The sequence below is a fragment of the Elgaria multicarinata genome, chromosome 5 (assembly GCF_023053635.1).
Source record: "Elgaria multicarinata webbii isolate HBS135686 ecotype San Diego chromosome 5, rElgMul1.1.pri, whole genome shotgun sequence".
In the NCBI taxonomy this organism is placed as follows: domain Eukaryota; kingdom Metazoa; phylum Chordata; class Lepidosauria; order Squamata; family Anguidae; genus Elgaria; species Elgaria multicarinata.
The window spans coordinates 100,480,253-100,499,592 of NC_086175.1; the positions used below are offsets into that span (position 1 = coordinate 100,480,253).

Consider the following 19,340-nt stretch of genomic DNA (forward strand, 5'->3'; position numbering starts at 1 on the left):
CACCCCCCAAAAATCCCTATCCTGAGGCTGAGAAGGAATGAGAGTGAATGGTGGCAGCTCTAGTGAGATCACAAGCACCAGCAGAGGTTATTGCTGCTCTTGCCAGCTCTCTATCCATTCTGACAACCTACAAAAAAATTGCCCTGTCGGGTCCTGACATCACATTAAGCCACCCTGAGAACAAGCCCTGCTATACAACTCTACTACAAGGTATGGGTTCTCAGGAAGGTTTGTGTAGAACTACCCATGATGAGAAAACGGATTCAGATGTCACACTAAGCCACTCTGCGACACCTACAATGGCAACCCACTGTGGCTTAGCATGACATGAGAACCCAGTCAGTGACTAGAGCAGAAGCAAAATGCATTTCAGTCACTGACTAGCCAACGGCCCAGTCATATTATTTATTTATTTATTTATTTACAATATTTATATACCGCTCCCCCATTGAAAGTACTAACTTTGACCTTATATAACCTTTCCAAAAATATACACCCTACAAATAATTTAACACATAACCATTTTTCTTTGGTTGGCTTTGGATGATCATTGGAGTGGGGTGGGAAGAAGCCACTGTGGCGTCTTTTCCCTGCCCTGCATGTGCCACTCGTTCGCCTGCCATTTCCCTAATTACCCACAATGTGGCATGGGTAACATGTTGTCCAAACCCAGCAAGGTGTGTGGTGCTGGGGGCTTCTAAACAACCCCACAACCCCTACAACAAGCCAAGTTGAAAAGCCCCCTGCCCCGCTGCACACCTCACCAGGTTCGGATGACACATTAACTCATGCCTTGTTGTGAGTAATTAGGAAAATGGCAGTCATACAAGCGGCTCCTTGTGATTGTCCGAACCCGGCCATTGTCTGTGTCTGCTTGGAAGTCCAAATATATTTTAAAGGAAATAAAGTCTTTCTGAACTGCTCAGTGGTTGCAATATAGGCAATGAGAATTGACACAACATGAGGCAGAACCCTTGCCCCACCCACCATGCTTTTATTGAGAGAGGGCTATAGACCAGTGGGAGAGCACATGCTTTGCATGCAGAAAATCCCAGACTCAATCCCTGGATAGGGCCACTGCCAGTCTGTGTAGACCAGTGGTCTTCAACTGGTTCAGACCTGAAACCTACGTCAGACTCCAAACCTGCACCATGGGACCCACTTCCACAATTTCACAACTGCCCAACATGGCAGCAAGAGCTTTGCTGCAATCCACCTAGACTGATCTTACAACCCACTTTTGGGTTCTGAACCACCAGTTGAAGACCACTGCTGTAGACAATACTAAGCTAGTTGGACACAATCCCTGGCTTTTCCAGATAGTGTAAGGAAAAAATCCTGCCTGAAACCCTTGAGGGCTGCTGCAAGTCAGTGTTGACGATACTGGGCTAGAAGGGCCAATGGTCTGACTTGGTATAAAGCAAATTCCATCATCTGTCAGGGATGCTTTAGGGTGGATTCCTGCATTGAGCAGGGGGTTGGACTCGATGGCCTTGTAGGCCCCTTCCAACTCTGCTATTCTATGATTCTATGATCAGTAGTCTCATTTTGAGATTACCAGGGCCGGAATAACAGAGGCCAGGCTCTCTCTTTCCAGGTGGGGTTACAGATGGTACTCCAGCTTAAGCTGGTAGAAGGTACTCTGTGCCACACAGGTGACCTGTACCTGCAATGATGGATATGATTCAAAGAGTTACCCCTTGGCTGTGAACCTTTTCCTTCAGCGGGAGTGCAGCCCCAAACAGCACAGGGTGACCACCACTGACCTGCCCAGATGAACCACCACCACCCTTTCCTACTTACCTTATAAAAGTTGAAATATTGGATTTCAAAGAGCAAAGAAATAGTTGCTCTTTTCTGTCTGAATCTGTAGGTAGCAACCTAGGAAAAGAAAAACAGCACATTAAAGTAGATGGTCAGACACTTTAACCATCAAATGCCTCTAACCAAAAAGCAAGCAAACAAACAACTATCTGTCAGCAAAACCTGCCTGTACATTCAATGATAAGATATAATTATTACAGATAGAGGCTTCCACTGTCAAAACCAGGCAGCCATTTGCTATCCAAGACAAACAGAATGTCATCACGAAGAACCTCGATAGTGGGCCTTCTCTGTAGCGGCACCCACCCTCTGGAAAACCCTCCCTCGTGTGGTTCGGGAGGCGGAAAATATACAACATTTTTCAAGTGCCTCCTGAGAACACATCATTTTAGACAAGCTTTCCCTGGATTATATTTTTTCCTGGTTTTATATGACATTTTTTAAACTTTTTAAAGTTTTAAATTCTGACCCTTGTATATTGTGGTTTTAATGGTGAACTGCCCAGAGAGTCTTGGCTGTTGGGCAGTATAAATATGTAATAAAGAAATAAAAATAAATAAATACACGGTAGATGATACTGTTTGTTCCACTCATGTTCTAAACATTATATTGTGCCATACCTTTTGAATCTTTTGTATTAAGTTTTGCCAAGCAGAATCAATAAACTTTAATCGTGTAATTTCCCTCTGATAATTTACTAGGCTTGGAAATTGAATCTTAGTACAAAAGAAAAATGGAAATTGCCTATTTCTATTGATTGCATTTTATGGACCACAATTGGACTTTTTCTAAAGATTTCTGTACTTAGGAGAGCCAAAACTTTGAAATGTTACCTTTAAAAAACAAGTACAATCAATTCAAGCATTTTAATTTTTATTTGACTTTTCTCATCAAACTTCTGAAGACAATTATATGCCGTGGTATACAATGGTTTGCCCCAAGAAGTTACTGATCAAGTGGAGCTCACAAGGGAAGGTGAAACACAAGTATAGGGTTCATTCAAAACAATCCCTATGCAACCAAGAAGGCAGGAACTAGTTGTTTTCTTTAAAAAGCAGGCTTCAGTCTAGTCTCTGTGGGGTAGTTATTCTACTCTGTCAGTTCAATGACTGACAAAAAGCACTCAGAGCAGAATTTTAGTAGTGATGAATATAGAAAGCTTTAATACATTACCTTTTGCCTACACACAGTGCCACATGGCACATTTATTTATGGGTGTTTTTTAAAAAATCTGCCCCAATTTAGATCCAGAAGGCTTATATAAATTAATAATGCATAATCAAACCATTTGATGAAAACAGGCACTATCAAAACCATCTAATTAAATCTGCAATACTATGTACACCTACTTGAAAGTTAGCCCCATTGAATGTAGAGGGACTTACTCCTGAGTAAACATGCATAAGATTGCACTATAAAGGACACTACCAAAATAATTAGTGCACTACCGAACCAGTAGAAGAACATATAGATGGAGAGTGAGCCAGTGTCAAAATATGGCAAGATTACACTGTAGACTAAAGGACCATAATCTTTCGGGTGTGGGGTGGGGTGGGGAAAATAAATGAACACCTGCCTATAGTGTCAATGTCATGATTACACCAAGGTAGTGAGAATAGGCTACAATTGTGATTCTGCAGTCTTGACCAGTGGAGGCTGGTGGCTCTGATGACAGTGGGGGCGATGAATCAGCTCCAGGTTTTGGTCAAAACCGGTCAGAGATCTAAAGGAGCTATCCAAACACCTTGGATAACTTATTTAGAGTTCTGACTGGTTCTCATCGAAACCCAGAACGAATTCAACACCCCAGTGACATCAGAGTAGGGTGAACATATGGAAAGGAGGACAGGGCTCCTGTATCTTTAACAGTTGCACAGAAAAGGGAATTTTAGCAGATGTCATTTGTATATATGCAGCACCTGGTGAAATGCCCTCTTCATCACAATAGTTAAAGTTGCAGGAGCCCTGCCCTCTTTTGCATCTGGTCAAGAGGGAAGGGCTCCTGCAGCTTTAACTGTTGTGATGAAGAGGGAATAAAAATGCATACAAATGACACCTGCTGAAATTCCCTTTTCAGTACAACTGTTAAAGGTACAGGATCCCTGTCCTCCTTTCCATATGGTCACCCTACATCACAGCCACCATCTTCCACTGGTCAAGACTGTATTTTGTTTGGGGGCAGTAACCAATGCCATCCCACAAACTCAAATAGCACTACAGGAGCTCTGCCAAATCTTTCAGTGCTTGTGCATTGTGCCAGCAAAGTGTGTTGCACTAGCAGAGCGCACTGAACTAGTGATATCTGCATTGCGCTCAGATGGCCCACTCTCCTGAAAGTGGCTGTGTAACCTCTTGTGCAACCGCTAGCACAAACGTAACTTTATTTGGATTCTCCCCTTGCACGTAGTTCAGAGCCTAGTTTCCACTAGTGCAACGTTACTTGCGTTAACAGAATGTCCCTGTTGGATGCTGCCCTTTGTCTCCCTATGACATCCCTCCCAAACACGTTTGTTCACTAAACACAGCAACATGCTTTCCAACTCCTGAAGAAGACATACAAGAGCAGAGGTATTTCATATCGCCAAGCAACTTGTGGAGAGCTCTGCAATGACAAATTCAATAGGTGGCATCTCTAAGAAGATATTGACATTACCAGTAGCTGTTTGTCCTCCAGATGTTGCAGTGCAGTATAACGTACATCACTCCAGCAGCCAGGAGAAACACAAGTAAGATCCGTCTCATGACTGTGAGGCCTGAAACACAAGTTCCAAACAGGAGTGTTATTGCTACTGCTGAATGCAAACTTTGGCCATGTGGGTAGCAGAAGAGATGTTTCCATCCAGGCCACTTATTAGTCCTTTATCAATTTGGCAAGGCCTTTCCTTTATTATTATTATTATTATTTATTTATTTATATAGCACCGTCAATGTACATGGTGCTGTACAGAGTAAAACAGTAAATAGCAAGGCCCTGCCGCATAGGCTTATAATCTAATAAAATCATAGTAAAACAATAAGGAGGGGAAGAGAATGCCAACAGGCACAGGGTAGGGTAAGCAGGCACAGGGTAGGGTAAAACTAACAGTATAAAGTCCGCACAACATCAAGTTTTAAAAGCTTTAGGAAAAAGAAAAGTTTTAGCCACCCGAGTTCCGTTTCGCTTACTTAAATTATGTTCATTGAGATTAACACCTAATAACATGGTCAGCTGTGTTTGCTCAGTAGATTTTTGTCGTTATAAATCACTCACTGTCACTAAATAAACCCAAGTCTTCTTTGTTTGCAATGAGCCTGGACAAATATGTTTCATAACTGTTTAACTAGATTGGCAAACAAAAAAATGTTAAACCTTGCAGGCAAAGGAAAAAAATCCCCAAAAGCATAGTCAAGGATTTTCTGAGAAGACTGCTTTGACAATCTGTTTTTAGATTGGTCCATTTCCAGCTGGTTCTCTCTACCCACCCCACCCTACCTTACCCACTCCCTCTCCTGGTTGCTTTCTGATTGACCACCCACACCCTCTCTAACCTGTACAGTAGTGTATTATGGTAGTGTGCACAGCGCATTCTCTCTTAAGGGGTTGCATACTAGTCCCTCAACATGGCTTTCTCTACTGTGCCGCTTGCTTGTATATCACGTTTAATGTCGACCTGTTTCAGTTAAATGGAAAAGGTTTGTAACCTCCAGAACAAGCATGGGTTTTAGATTTATTCAAAAGGGGTGGTGGTGGTAGTGGAACTTTATTAAATGGAGAGCCAAACCTAATTTAAATGCCAAAGAACAAGGAACCGTGGGGTGGGTGGGGGATGACGCCGAAAATTTATTTCTTCCTCATTAGGGCTAAAACAACCATCTCAGCTCTGTACTGCGACAGGAATTGTAAAAGGTGCAGGGATCTCTTGATCCAGTACCATGTACATTGATGGTGCTATATAAATAAATAAAGAAGAAGAAGAAGAAGAAGAAGAAGAAGAAGAAGAAGAAGAAGAAGAAGAAGAAGAAGAAGAAGAAGAAGAAGAAGTCGGGGCAGGCCACCTGTTGTTAGGCTGCAGCCGTTGTTGGATTGCAGTTCCCTCATCTCTCAACATTGGCAATGGTGGCTAGCACTGATGGAGTTGTCCATGTTTAACAACATACTGAGTCTGCTCAGACAACACGCTAAGCCATGTTTAGGCAGCTAACCCTCTTGCAGCAAAGGGTCAGTGAGCGTGTTTAAGCTGCGGTTATGTAGCCACCATGGTCAGGAATGGTTCACATGACCATGGTGGCTACATAACCACATTTTGAGCCATAACATTTAGGTCAAAATGTTTAACCACCACGGCTGTCTGAACAGGATCTATGCCTTAAAAGCATTCCACTATGTTTTAGCCCCTTCTGAACAGTGTGTGTGAGGAGGCTGCAGGGCTGCATAGGTTCACCCCTCCACTGTAGTTGCCCCTGCCACTTCCACCACAAGTTGTATATTCCATGACTGACAGAGGCAGCCCTATTCACATATAGCTTCTCCATGTGAGGCGGAGATCCTGGGTCACTCAGGATCTCTTCCCCACCCCCTCCATATATGCATTAGTACTTGCAGATGACCTCCTCTCAGTTTTTTTTTAATCTCTCCCCATCATTATGTAAGGCTTACATAAACCTCACTACAAGTAGACAACTAGCACAGCAGAAAGCAAGCTGGGTTAGAACCTTTTCCCGTGATTTACTGGCTTTTTACTTTTTACTTGCAGGATTATTTTTTTAATTGAATTTTTCAAAGTAACAATGAATTGTAACAAATCCAAATACACCACACATGCATCAGTTTCTCTACGATCTTTCTGATCGCTGTATTTGGTACAAGCAAGATTGTCTGATAAAGTTAAAGTAAGTTTCTCTATATGATTTCAAGCTAGCGTTTAAAAGATGCTGACCTTTACTAGCTAAAGCCTTCATCCACTGCAATTTGAGCATGTGGGCAGTTTCCTTTTTCTGTTATATTTTTAGTAAGCATATTTTGGGGGAGGATCTGTCCGCTAGATCAAAGTGTGCACCTGTTTGTGTCAATCATGATTCCTCATTCTTAGTATGAACTATTTTCCATCCTGCTTTTACAACTACAAAATCACAGAGTACAACTTTGTTCTGATACCAACCATAAGAGGCAGAACATAACTTTTGCTTAAGTGGAAAACAGTAACCCTCTCCTCCCATTCTGATCCTGATGAGAATCCTCCCCCCACACCTCATGTGCAGTGGGGCACAGTACAAGGGGGCGATGCATGGCTGAGGGGGCAACACACACACCCTGCCATCCCAGGGATGGTGAAACTGCACCCCTCCCGAAGGGCATGGAACCTCCCCGAACAGCTCCATGCCCATCTTGAAAGCTGGAGGAGGCAGAAAGAAGCCGGGATGGGCATCCACCCCTCTGCAGAGCTTGGGATCGTCTCAAGACCACGGGAAAAATTGGGATAACCGAGGACTCAGTTATCCCAGGGAAAGTCTCTGCCCATCCCTGGTGGCCCTGGGATCCCCTGTGCATCATATGGACACACATGGATGCTCCTGAGCTGATCCTGGGATAACTGCATGGTGTATGGTTGAATTGGTAGAGCTCAAATGCTGCATCTTCCATAATCATGGGAACTCCAAACATATCTAACAGGTTGGGAGCAGTGGGCATTTTCATGGTCAAGAGCTTCCTCATAAAACATGTACTTTGATCAAAAGTCTTGCAAAGGGCATGATTATTTGCAGTAGTATTGCGCATGCCAGCACTTATACTTTGGAAATGAAGCCACACTCACTGATTGCTGCACAGTGATAAGCCAGTTAGCTAATGCCTGAATTATATACACTGAACTACCTAAATGTGCAGCTTTAGGCAATAGGTTTGTCTTATCCAATCACCCGAATGGAGTCAGGAGGGTTTGTGTCCAATAAGCCTAAACAATCTATGTCACCCATGTTAGATAGCCCACTACAAAGAGATACTAACATGGACCCCAAAATAAATGCAGATCATTCAAGTAGTTGCCTGCCACCCTCTATGAAGGAAGATAGTGCCAGTGGTAGAGATGAGCATCATCATCAGTGTGAATTAAAATCATTATTTAAATCACAAAATGAAAAAAAATACACATTTAAAGCATTGATGTAAAGCAAATTCTCCATTTGAAATTCACATATTTCCTGAGCAAGCTTGTAATTAGAATATATTGGTTTGTAACAAAATTGAGCCTTTTATGTAACTTAAAAGCATGATTCATCGGAACATAGGAAGCTACTTTATACAACGTCAGACCGTTGGCCCATCTAGCCCAGAATCATTGGCACTGCCTGGCAGCATCTCCCCAGGATTTCAGCCAGGATTCTTTTAATCACTCGACCTGGAAAAGCCAGGAATCAAACCTGGGATCTTCTGCATGCAAGGCATGTGCTCTATCACACTGAACTACAGACCCTCAAAACCTTTGGCCATGCAGCCCACATGGTTGTTTGTTCCAGAGTGGGGGTGGGTAGAAAATAGGTCTCCAGATAATTTGGACTTCAGCAACCACCAATCCTGACCATGACCTCAGATGGCTTTAAAAGAAGTTTCGACCACTCCATTGAAGAAAGGTCTATCAATGGCTATTGGTCATGATGCCTATCTGGAACACCCAGGTTCAAGGCAGCATGCCACTATGTGTCAGGCTGCCCAGAGGCACTTGGTTGGCTTCTCTGGGAAACAGGATGGTAGATGTGGTGGATCTCTGGTGTGATCCCTCAGGGCTCTATGTTCTTAAGTGTATATTTGCTGGGTGCCTTGTCACTAGCATGGATGGTCCCTGGCCGGACTCTCTAGATCAGGAGAAGGCAATGTGGTGCCCTCCACATATTTTGGAAGACTCCCGTAATCCCTACTCATGGGCCATGCTGGTTGGGGTTTATGGGAGTTGTCCACAGAACCATAGAATAGTAGATCTAGAAGGGGGCTATAAGGCAATGAAGTCCAATCCCTTGTTCAATGCAGGTATCAACATTTGCAAAGCACCAGGTTGCCTACCCCTGATCTAAATGAAGTGGATGCTGCTTAGCAGTGAGGGGTTTGCAGTTATGGATCCCATGTGCTCACCATGGCTGGGGATGCAATACATACAAAACCCCTATAACAGTTGAAACATTTGGACGTAGTAGAATCCCCACACCCCTCTTTCTAGCACATACTTCCAGATTGTGGATCTACTCTAGCTCATGCTCGATTTAGAAGTTAAAGACAACCCATGTGGGCCTTTGGCAGCACATGGAATAATACTATCAAGATTATGGATTACCCTGTTTGAAAAGGAGCAGACAAAGCAATGGAAAATGCATTAAAAGATTTCAAAAGGCCAACAGAGGCATTTTTAAAAAGTTCATAGACAGGGCAAGGCTGTAGTTAGTAAAATGTGCTTGCATCCTTTAACAGGGGTAGAGTGCACAGTCATGATTTAGGGCTTAAGGAAGGGTACAAATTATCCTGAAACTGGGGAAGACATGAGACTGACAAATACCAACATTGTACAAAACATGCTAGTTTTGGAGGATAAAACAAAAATTTAGCTAGGCAGTTAAGCTGCTTTTTCAGACAGAATTTCCTCTAAAGAATTTATTGTTAAGAATGTGTTTTTGTTTACAACAAGCACAGACATGACTAATCTATATAACCAGGTGTGCACAAAAAGAAGCAGAAAAGTTTGCCTGCCTGCCTCCCATTTTTTTAACCAAATTTGTTACTAAGGGTGCAATCCTATACACACTTACTGACAGTAAGTCCCATTGAACTCAGTGAGGCTGCTTCTGAGTAGACATGTATAAATTTGCTATCACTCTTACTAAACTTCTTTGTCCTAATGAAGAAGCGTGCTTAACATCTAGCCTGAAAAAGATTTCAAGTCAACTCAATACTCTGTGATATTGTGCTACTGATGCTTTGGTAGTTTCTCTCTCTGTCCAATAGTCCTAAAACCATCACCATTTATCAGTATCCCCAAATTATATCTTCTTTTTAAAATTTGTGTTTTTTAACACATTCTATCACCCTATTCATGTGCATCATTTTATTTAAATCATTTCCATATTGCCCTTCATCATGTGAAACTCCAGGGAAGTGTTCAAAATGGAAACTAGGAAGCTGCCTTATATGGAGCCAGACCATTAGTCCATCTAGCTTAGTATTGTTGACACTGACTGGCAGCAGCTCTCCAGGGTTTCAAGCGGGATGCCTTCCTAGTCCTACCTGCCTGGGATGAACTTTCTGCATGCAAAGCATGTGCTCTACCACTGAACTCTGGCCACTTCTTCCCACATGAGAGATAAACAATATGAATAATAAGTGATTTTAAAACCTAATGCAGCGCAATAAATCTAAGGGTCATAATACAAGACAGTAAAAAAAAAAATCAATTACCGTTTTGATTACAAGGGCAGAGTAAGAAGCTATGCTGAGAGGCTTTTCATTTCCACCCCATCCTCTATGAGTCTGTCACCGTCCTGTTTCTTACCGTATTTTCTAAATATATGTTGATAAGGAAGGGGAAATGGCCTCTGCTATGGAATGCCAGGTTGGCTTTTATGTCGATGGAAAAGGAAAAAGACGGAAAAGAAGAGTGCAGCCCAATCGAAAGCACTAAAAGCCAAACTGTAGTTGTAAATAATGCACCCAGTTAACAGAGCCAAATTCCATTGCTCCGTTTTTGTAATCAAGGCCTGATCCTCAGAACTACTTCACATGATACAAAATACTTACACTTCGCTAAGGAAATAACGTGTAGGTCTTCATGTGCAAGGATTGCACACATGAGCTTTCACTGTTTGTCCACAACCCGAAAAACTGCGATGATTGGGAAGCCGGTGGCCATTCAGTGAAGCGGTCGTTGCACAGGATTAGATCAACCACAAACTTGATATAGTTCTGTTTTGAAGAGCAACACTGAAAAATCTGTGATTTAATCAAAATTCTGCTACTGTCCCTTCCTAACAGAAATGTTCTGTACTGTTTTGAAATGGAATGTGGCTGTTGGCAAAAGCATCTCTTATCAGTTGCTAATTTATTCGTAAATGCCTCATTACTTTTCCACAAAGTAATACTTCAAACTGTGGGCAGTTCTAAAGAAACGTATGTTATAAAGAAAACTTGCAACAGAGTTGTACGAACCTTTCTGCCCCACACCAGGCGTGGGCAGGAAATAGGATTTCCTGAAGTTTTGAATTTCAAATCCTTGCAACCCTGACCATCGGACATAGTGGCAGTGGCTTCTGGGAGTTGAAGTCCAAAGCATCTGCAGATCTACCTTCTGCCCACCAAACAACATGTTTGGAGATCTGGAGAACTTGAAAGCTTTCACTCTTTGTTTTGTGGCATTTTGATTGGTCCTAATAAAAGCATTGCCTAAGTGTGGAGCTATCTTTGTTTTTAATGCGTGTTTTTCTCCCAAGCCTCCCTATATACACACCAGCTTTTTCCTTCAGGCTTCATATCCTGAGGCAAGGGGGACTGGTAGTTGCGGAATAAGTTAAAGCTCCTTTACATGAGCAATTTATTGCAAGCTCATGATTGGCCACTCACGGAAGTTTGAGGATCCTTTACATGATGCCATCAACCTCCAGGTAATCTCACTTTTTTAAAAAATGGAGACAATGCAGTATTTAAAATAATTGCGGGATTAATTCCACCACTAGATGGCACTGTTTCATTGAACTTTATGGAGTATTGCCCAGAGGGGAAGTTTTCAGTTACAAAGCATGTGGTTGCTATTGGTCGCCATCTAAAGGATTGTGTAATGAACACTGAAAGACCCAAGAATAAAAAGCTGGTAAGAGTGTGGATTTTTTCCCTTAATGTAGATACCCTCAGACTTCCTACCATTCCCAAAGATGAAGACCATCTGTTCCCGAGAGAAGGTAGAAAAGTTCCCTTTAAAAGTTGGTTCTTATATACTATCCTTATTCCAGAAATAGAATGGGGCAGTCAGTGGATGTTTCCAGATGAGGGAACAGAAGCCTCAGTTTGGGAATTCATTGCACTTTCAAAGCAAGTTTAGGCACTAATGACCCACCCCTCAATTACTGCTTTATAATGGCGGAATGCAGAATCTACTCACTGCCTAGTGTCCATGCAATATAGTGTCCTGCAGTGTCCATGTAATATAGTTTAGCCATTATTTTGTCTCAGGGTCACACAAGAACCAGGATATGGTTCTTAACTTACCCCAGTTAATTATAATGGTGTTTTAATGAAATGTTTAGAAAATACAAAGAAACTATTGAAAGATTACTGTGTTACACTCATGGATCCCTTCCATAAAAAGAAATGACAATATGGGAATAGGCAGGGTTTGGAGAATAAAGGAAGCAGGAAAATTAATTTAGCTAGTGGAATGCAAAGTTTCATTTAATAGAATAGTACTACAGACAAGTCTTAAAACGGCAGGATGTGAATATGCTTGGCAGATTAACTTTTGGCACACACAGGAAAACAAAGACTACTTTGAAAATAGTGGCAGAATTCAGCTTGTGACAAAGCCAAGTTCCAGAAACCATCTGCTTAAGGAGGGTTTTGTTTAGACATGTATTACAAAAGGAAATCTGTGTCAAATCCTTAGACAATAATTTCCTCCAATTTGAAAAAAATTAAATAGCAACTCAGCTATATGGATTGTTGACTCACAGAGCTGCCAACAACATACAGGAATCAACATTAATCCAGGCAATAATCATTTAGAAATTGCTTTGGAAGCCAACAAGACATTGGGTAGAAATGCACAAAGGTCACAGGATAACCTTTAAATTCCGTGTGGAAAGCCCTTTTTTATAAAGGTTCAATTACTGCACAGAGTACAAAAAGTAGCAGAGTGTGACAGGTTGTCCCCCACCCCTGTGGTGTCCACCAGATTCTTGGCCAATGCAATCCAGGTTGGAAGCAGTCATAGCTCAGTGGTAGAGCACATGGTCTAAGTGCAAAATGTCCCAGGTTCAATTCACAGTATGTCCAGGTAGGACTGGGGAAAATGCCTGCCTGAAACCCTGGAGGACTTCTGCCAGTCACTAGATGGACTAATGGTCTGACTACATATATGGCAGCTTTCAAGTTCTTTATCTGCTAACTTTGCAGACACAATGCATGGTGCATCCATCTTGCCAGGCACCTGAAATATGATGTTTTATTACTGCTGACTTTGTTAACTGCACTTACTTTTTCAAAGTTGTATGTCATATTCACTTTAATTGTTGATTTCTTAGATTTACATTTTAGCTCAGTGGAAGAACACATGGTCAAAGTACAAATGGTCTTATATTTTATGGTTCTATATATTTAAGGCATGTGGGTAAAATGAGGCTCTATGATGATACAGAAAAGGCTTAGCTGAAAAGATAGGCCTCCAGGAAGGTCTTAAAAGAGGAGAGGGAAATACAGTGATTTGATTAACAGAGAGGGAACATGGGGAGCTGGCAGTGTGGATGACACAAAGAGAAGGGTGGGAGGATCAAAAGAAGCACAGCATGCGCAAAAAAGGGGTGTGAAGAACGATGAGACACAATCAGATCAGAGAGGTTCAAATGCAAGAAGAAGAAGGCTGAAGTTCATGAAGAGAATATATAAGGAAGCTGGTGTGAACCCTTAAAAAATAATGGAACGCTTATCAAATTTGCAGGTGATGCAAAATTGGGTGGGATAGCTAATACCCCGGAAGACAGAAGCAAACTTCAAAGTGATCTTGATAGGCTAGAGTTCTGGGCTGAAAACAGAATGAAATTTAACAGGGATAAATGCTCAGTTCTACACCTAGGAAAAAGAAACCAAATGCATAGTTACAAGATGGGGGACACTTGGCTTAGCAATACTACACGTGAGAAGAATCTTGGAATAGTTGTAGCTCACAAGCTGAATATAAGCCAACAGTTTGATGTCGCTCCAAAAAAGCAAATGCTATTTTGGGATGCATTAATAGAAGTATAGCTTCCAAATCACACGAAGTACTGGTTCCCCTCTATTTGGCACAGGTTAGGCCTCACCTTGAGTATTGTGTCCAGTTCTGGGCACCACACTTCAAGAAGGATGCAGACAAACTAGAAGGGGTTCAGAGGAGGGCGATGAGGATGATCAGGGGTCTGGAAACAAAGCCCTATGAAGAGAGACTGAAAGAACTGGGCATGTTTAGCCTGGAGAAGAGAAGATTGAAGAGAGACATGATAGCACTCTTCAAACACTTGAAAGGTTGTCATACAGAGGAGGGCCGGGATTTCTTCTTGATCATCCCAGAGTGCAGGACATGGAATAATGGGCTCAAGTTACAGGAAGCCAGATTCTGGCTAGACATCAGGAAAAACGTCCTGACTGTTAGAGCAGTACGACAATGGAACCAATTACCTAGGGAGGTCGTGGGTTCTCCCACGCTAGAGGCATTGAAGAGGCAGCTGAAGAGCCCTCTCTCGGGAATGCTTTAAGGTGGATTCCTGCATTGAGCAGAGGGTTGGACTCGATGGCCTGATAGGCCACTTCCAATTCTACTAGTCTATGATTCTAAGGAGATGTGAGCATAAAGGAAGAAGGAAAAGATAAGCTTACTACAAGCATCCTGGATCAGAAAGGAGGTTTCAGTAGTCTAGAAGAACAGAGCACAGACAAGGGGTTAGCAGGAAGAACAAAGAGGAAAGGGCTGATAGTGTTCCTCTTGCATCTTCAATAATGGTAATACATGGAATAACACACACACATGTATGCACACACATATTCCAATGAGCAACCTGAATGCCTGGTTCTCCTGTATCTTCTGAAGGGCATTCCAAAAGTCTTGGAATAACCTCTAGAAGATATAGAAAATAAGAATTCTGTAAGAAACTTCCCTTTCTCTGGGACTCTTGGGATTTCATAAGCACCAACACAAAATAAAAATAAAAATCAGTGGGTCAATTAAAAGAGCAGCAAAAGTGATTCTCACAGCACTCTGGTTATGTCCAAACACTGGAGATCATGCAAGAAGGGCTGTTTGCTTATATTTATTTAAATTCTAAGAGTAATTAAAAGATGAGCAATAATAAATTAAACCCATCCAGCTCCTATCCAAAGATGGTATGAAATAAAAGAAGTATTTTGGGCCCATTTAAAAGATAAGGGAGAGGGAGACCAGAAACAAGGAGATACCACTAAAAAGGCCCTATTTCTTGTTTCTGATAGCTCCTTCTGACTGATCCACAAGCAGGACCACTGTGCCCAATCCCAGGAACCAGGCAGGTAACTTGGCCACAAACTATTTAGGGCTTAAAGATGTTGCAGAATTTTAATTTGGGCTTGGAAGTGAATAGGAAGCCAGTGTAGCTGCTGCCAGATTGGAGTGATATGCTCTGACTGTTTAGCACTAACAAGCGTCCAGGAAGCTGCATTCTGCACTAGCTGAAACCTCTGAACTATCTTCAAAGGCAGCCCCACACAGAGCATGTTACAGTGGTCTGGCCTGGATATAACCATGAGTAATCCTAGAGAGGCTTGTAGCTGGCATTGCTGCCTAAGCTGGGAAAAAGTACTGCTAGCTGCCACCACCTCCTGTGCTTCCACAGATAGTACCAAACGCAAGAAGATCCTCAAGCTGCAAACTTGGCCTTCAGGAAGAGTGTGGCCCCATCCACAACCAGCTGAACACCTCCATCCAGGTGATTTAACTTCCCTACCCAAAGTACCTCTATCCAGGTGATTTATCTTCCCTACCCAAAGTACCTCCATCTTGTCTGGACTAAGTTTCAGTTTGTTCACCCTCATCCACCTCAAAACTATCTCCCACCAATAAGCTTTATGGGATGACCCCAACTTCTAGTATTTTGAGAGAGGGGGTAATTGTCTCCCTACCCACATTCTCCACACCATGCATAATAATTTTGTACACCTCTATCATGTCTCCCCTTAGCCTCTTTTCCCCTGCTCTCAAGCTAAACAATCCCAGCTGTTGTAACCTTCCCTCATAGGTGAGATGCTCCAGCCCCTTGATTATTTTAGTTGCCCTTTTCTGCACTTTTTCCAACTCTACAATATCTTTTTTTTCCCAGTGTGGTGACCAGAACTGTACACAGTATAGTAAGCATGGTCACACCATAGATTTGTATAAAGGCAGTATGATACTAGAAATTTTATTTTCAATTCCTTTTCTAATAATGTCTAACACTGAGTTTGTCTTCTTGACAGTGGCCAGACACTGGATTGATGTGCATCACAATCCCAAGATCTCTTTTTTGATCGGTAACCACCAGCTTAGATCCAATCTGGTTATACTTGATGTTGGGATTTTTTGCCCCAATGTGCATCACTTTATACTTGCTTACATTGAACCACATTTGCCATTTGTATGTCCATTCTCCCAGCTTAGAGAGATCGTTTTGGAGCTCCTCACAATCCCATTTTGTTTAAACCATCTTAAATAATTTGGTGTCATCGGCAAACTTGGGCACTTCACTGCTCACTCCTAATTCCAGATTATTTATAAACAAGTTGAAAAAAAAATGATCCCAATACAGATCCCTGTGGGACTCCACTATTTATATCCCTCCATTGGGAGAATTTACCATTTATTCCTACTCTCTGTTCTCTATTCTTTAACCAGTTACTGATCCATATGTAACTTTCCATCTGTAAGCAAAGTAGGAATGGATCCAAATAATCAATATTGTCCCAAATTGCCTGGGATAGAGACACCACCATCCTCTCACTATCTTGGCCAAGAATGAAACCTTGTCACCAGGTGATAACTATCCAAGACAACAGGGTAGAGATTTAAAAATTTTCCAATAGGTGTTTCTCACCACTGCCCTCTTAAGAACAGTAAGGACTATATCCCCTCCTTCAAAGAAGAATTACTTCTGAGGTCTAGCTGGCAAGCCTGGCCTTGGCAGCTTTTAATAACTCTGAAGGGCAAGAATAGTAGGTGATAGGCCTCAATCCTCCAGTACAATTACTTCTTATGCAAACTTTACCAGGACAACAACACAGCCAATGAGGGTTCAGAAGCCTCTTTACTCTGCCACCCAAGCAAGCTAGGATACTTGGGAATTAGTTTTAGGACAAAATATCAAGCTAGAACTCCATTTGTATATTCCTAAGGTGTTTAACCTCTTTTAGCAAAAGTATCCATAATCAGAAAAGTCACATGATGTAGCTTTTGCCAATATGTGTGATAAGTGTGGTATATATGTGATATGTATGTGTGAGACAGACACTATCTATGTAGTATATTGTGTGAGATCCACATACACACGATTGGAGGTGTAACTTCTACTCAAACTGCTTCTTCACCTTTCTAACAGTATGATTCACATATTGCTTTACATAACCCTACTGTATTTTCCTCCAAAGAATGTTACAAATGTTGCCCCAAGGCTATGTATTCATAACATATGATGTCATAGTAAGTTAGTAAGTAACTTAAGAACTAGCAACTCAAGTAGGAGAGGGAAAGCTGGTTATCCCCTTGTACTTCTGAAAAGATTGTGAAATTTATCTTTGAACTCAGTGCTCTTTGGCCAAGTATGCATTTTAATATTCATTAAATTTGGAAAACGAAGTATATTTTGAAACCTGTCCTCATGCTAACCATTTTTTTTTTAAAAAAGCCATTTTTTTCAATGGTGTGGAAAGCCTAAAACATTTATTTGCTTTTTCAAAATGTATCTGCTTCACCATTTCTCTCAACAGGAGCTTGGGAAATCCTATTATCTGTGAGCTGGTTTGCATGTAACATTAAACCATAGCGTAGTGCTACATGCAGAAGCTTGAACGAACCTGAATGAAGCCTTTGGCTCATGTCCCCACTCCCCTCTCCTCCTGCTGCATGGTTGGGAGGAGGACTTCTGCAGAATTTAATTTCACTTTCATAAAAAGCTGGGTTGCCCTTACTTACAAACCAGGGAGTGAATTAAAACAAACTTTGGTCAGTTACTAAACAAGCCAGCCGAAGTCCCCCTCCTGCATAGGAGAGGCACATGTTAAACCATGGTTTAGTGTTACTGGCCAACCAGCTCAATGACTGTAACATTATTTATAAAAAAAATACTTTCGACAAAAGCCTTTTTAACCTGTTGTTATTTACAACTTAAGGTATAAGATTAGGACATCCTTCCCCATCCCAGCGCCCTCCAGATATTTGGGACTTTCAACTCCCACCAGCCCAAGCTAGAATGGCTAATGGTCAGGAATTCTGGGAGTTGTAGTTCAAAACATCTAGTGGGCACCAGTTTCGGCAGTGGAGGCTGATGGCTCCAATGTCAGTGGGGCAGTGAAACTTTGGATAGTTCCTTTAGAGTTCTGACTGAACCCCAGAGCAGATTTACCATCCCACTGACAATGGAGCTACCAGCCTCCACTGAGTTTGGGGGAAGGCTGGATTACGATAACAAAGAGTCCGAGGCTTTTTGTCTGAGGGGCAGGGTATAATGCTGTAAATAAAATAAAAACATTATTATTTTCTTCTGAGTGAACGTATATTTTTTTTGGTGGAGTAGTGGAGCCATGGCTTGTAGGGTCAAAGTGCTGGGACTTTTTGATCAGTTGGGACAAATAACATCATCTGTGTGGTGTTGATTTGGCACTGTGATGTCTACCTGGCTACTTAGAGCAGCACAAGTATAGGTTGAGGGGGATTGGGATTGTCCTGTGTTGATTTAACCATGGTGAGTCTGTTTTCTGTTCAGGTTTGGACTCCTTCTTACAGGGGTGGGAGACCAATTGAGTTGATCCACCAATGAGGAATAATGGGATGGCAAGAATTCTGGGCAATTTCTGGCTGACAGGGCTGGTGCTCCTTTCAAGACCTGGTCCCACTGTGGACTATTGACACAATCACTCCCACGTGCCGTCTTGAGCAAGCCAGAGCCCAGTCAGCCTGCTGGTATTTGGGGAGCTACGGGCAACAGATCAAGCAGGATGACAGCTTGAGCGCAATTGGCGTAAGTCTCCGAATGAATGCCATCTGAGGTAAGAGCCCATTATCATGCCTGTCATGTGGCAGGGATGATCACAAAGAAAACTTACTTTACCGCAATGATTACATCTAGCAGTTATTCTGAGTGGCGAAAGAGCTATTAAAATTAGGCCTAGTGGCTGAAACAGGAGAACCCTCGGAAGTCTGTTGTAACAAGTTTGCTAGGCACTTTGAGGACAAAGTCACATGCATTCACATGGAATTTGACACTGCTATTGTTGCAGGTCCAGTAGAGGTGTCCAAACCACCACCACGTCCGGTTGCGTGTGATCAGTTTCAGTTGTTGCTATCTGATGATGTGGACATGGCCCTTGGAAAGATCCAGTCACTCTTGTGTATACTCAACCCTTGCCCTTCGTGGCTTGTGACATCTAGCTGGGGCAAATTGACTTAGTATGTCCAGGGATTGGTTAATGCCTCTTTGAAGGAGGATGGTGGTGCCCATAGCCTTGAAAGAGGCTGTGATGTGTTCCGCTCCTGGAAAAAAAAGTTCCCTAGAAACAAAGGATATTGATGACTACAGCAATATTGATGAGTTCGCTACAC

At 42.1% G+C, this 19,340-nt stretch overlaps 1 protein-coding gene across 1 annotated transcript in view; it reads right to left on the reverse strand.

The window, feature by feature from the left end:
• ST3GAL6 (ST3 beta-galactoside alpha-2,3-sialyltransferase 6) overlaps positions 1-19,340 on the reverse strand; it is a 55,998-nt gene that overhangs the window by 21,660 nt on the left and 14,998 nt on the right. Inside the window, exons 2-3 of the mRNA XM_063126897.1 lie at positions 4,478-4,577; positions 1,804-1,881 (exon numbers count right to left, since the gene is read on the reverse strand). Of these exons, the coding sequence (XP_062982967.1) occupies positions 1,804-1,881; positions 4,478-4,566 (167 nt within the window). The 5' untranslated portion in view covers positions 4,567-4,577. The remainder of the gene's footprint in view (positions 1-1,803; positions 1,882-4,477; positions 4,578-19,340) is intronic.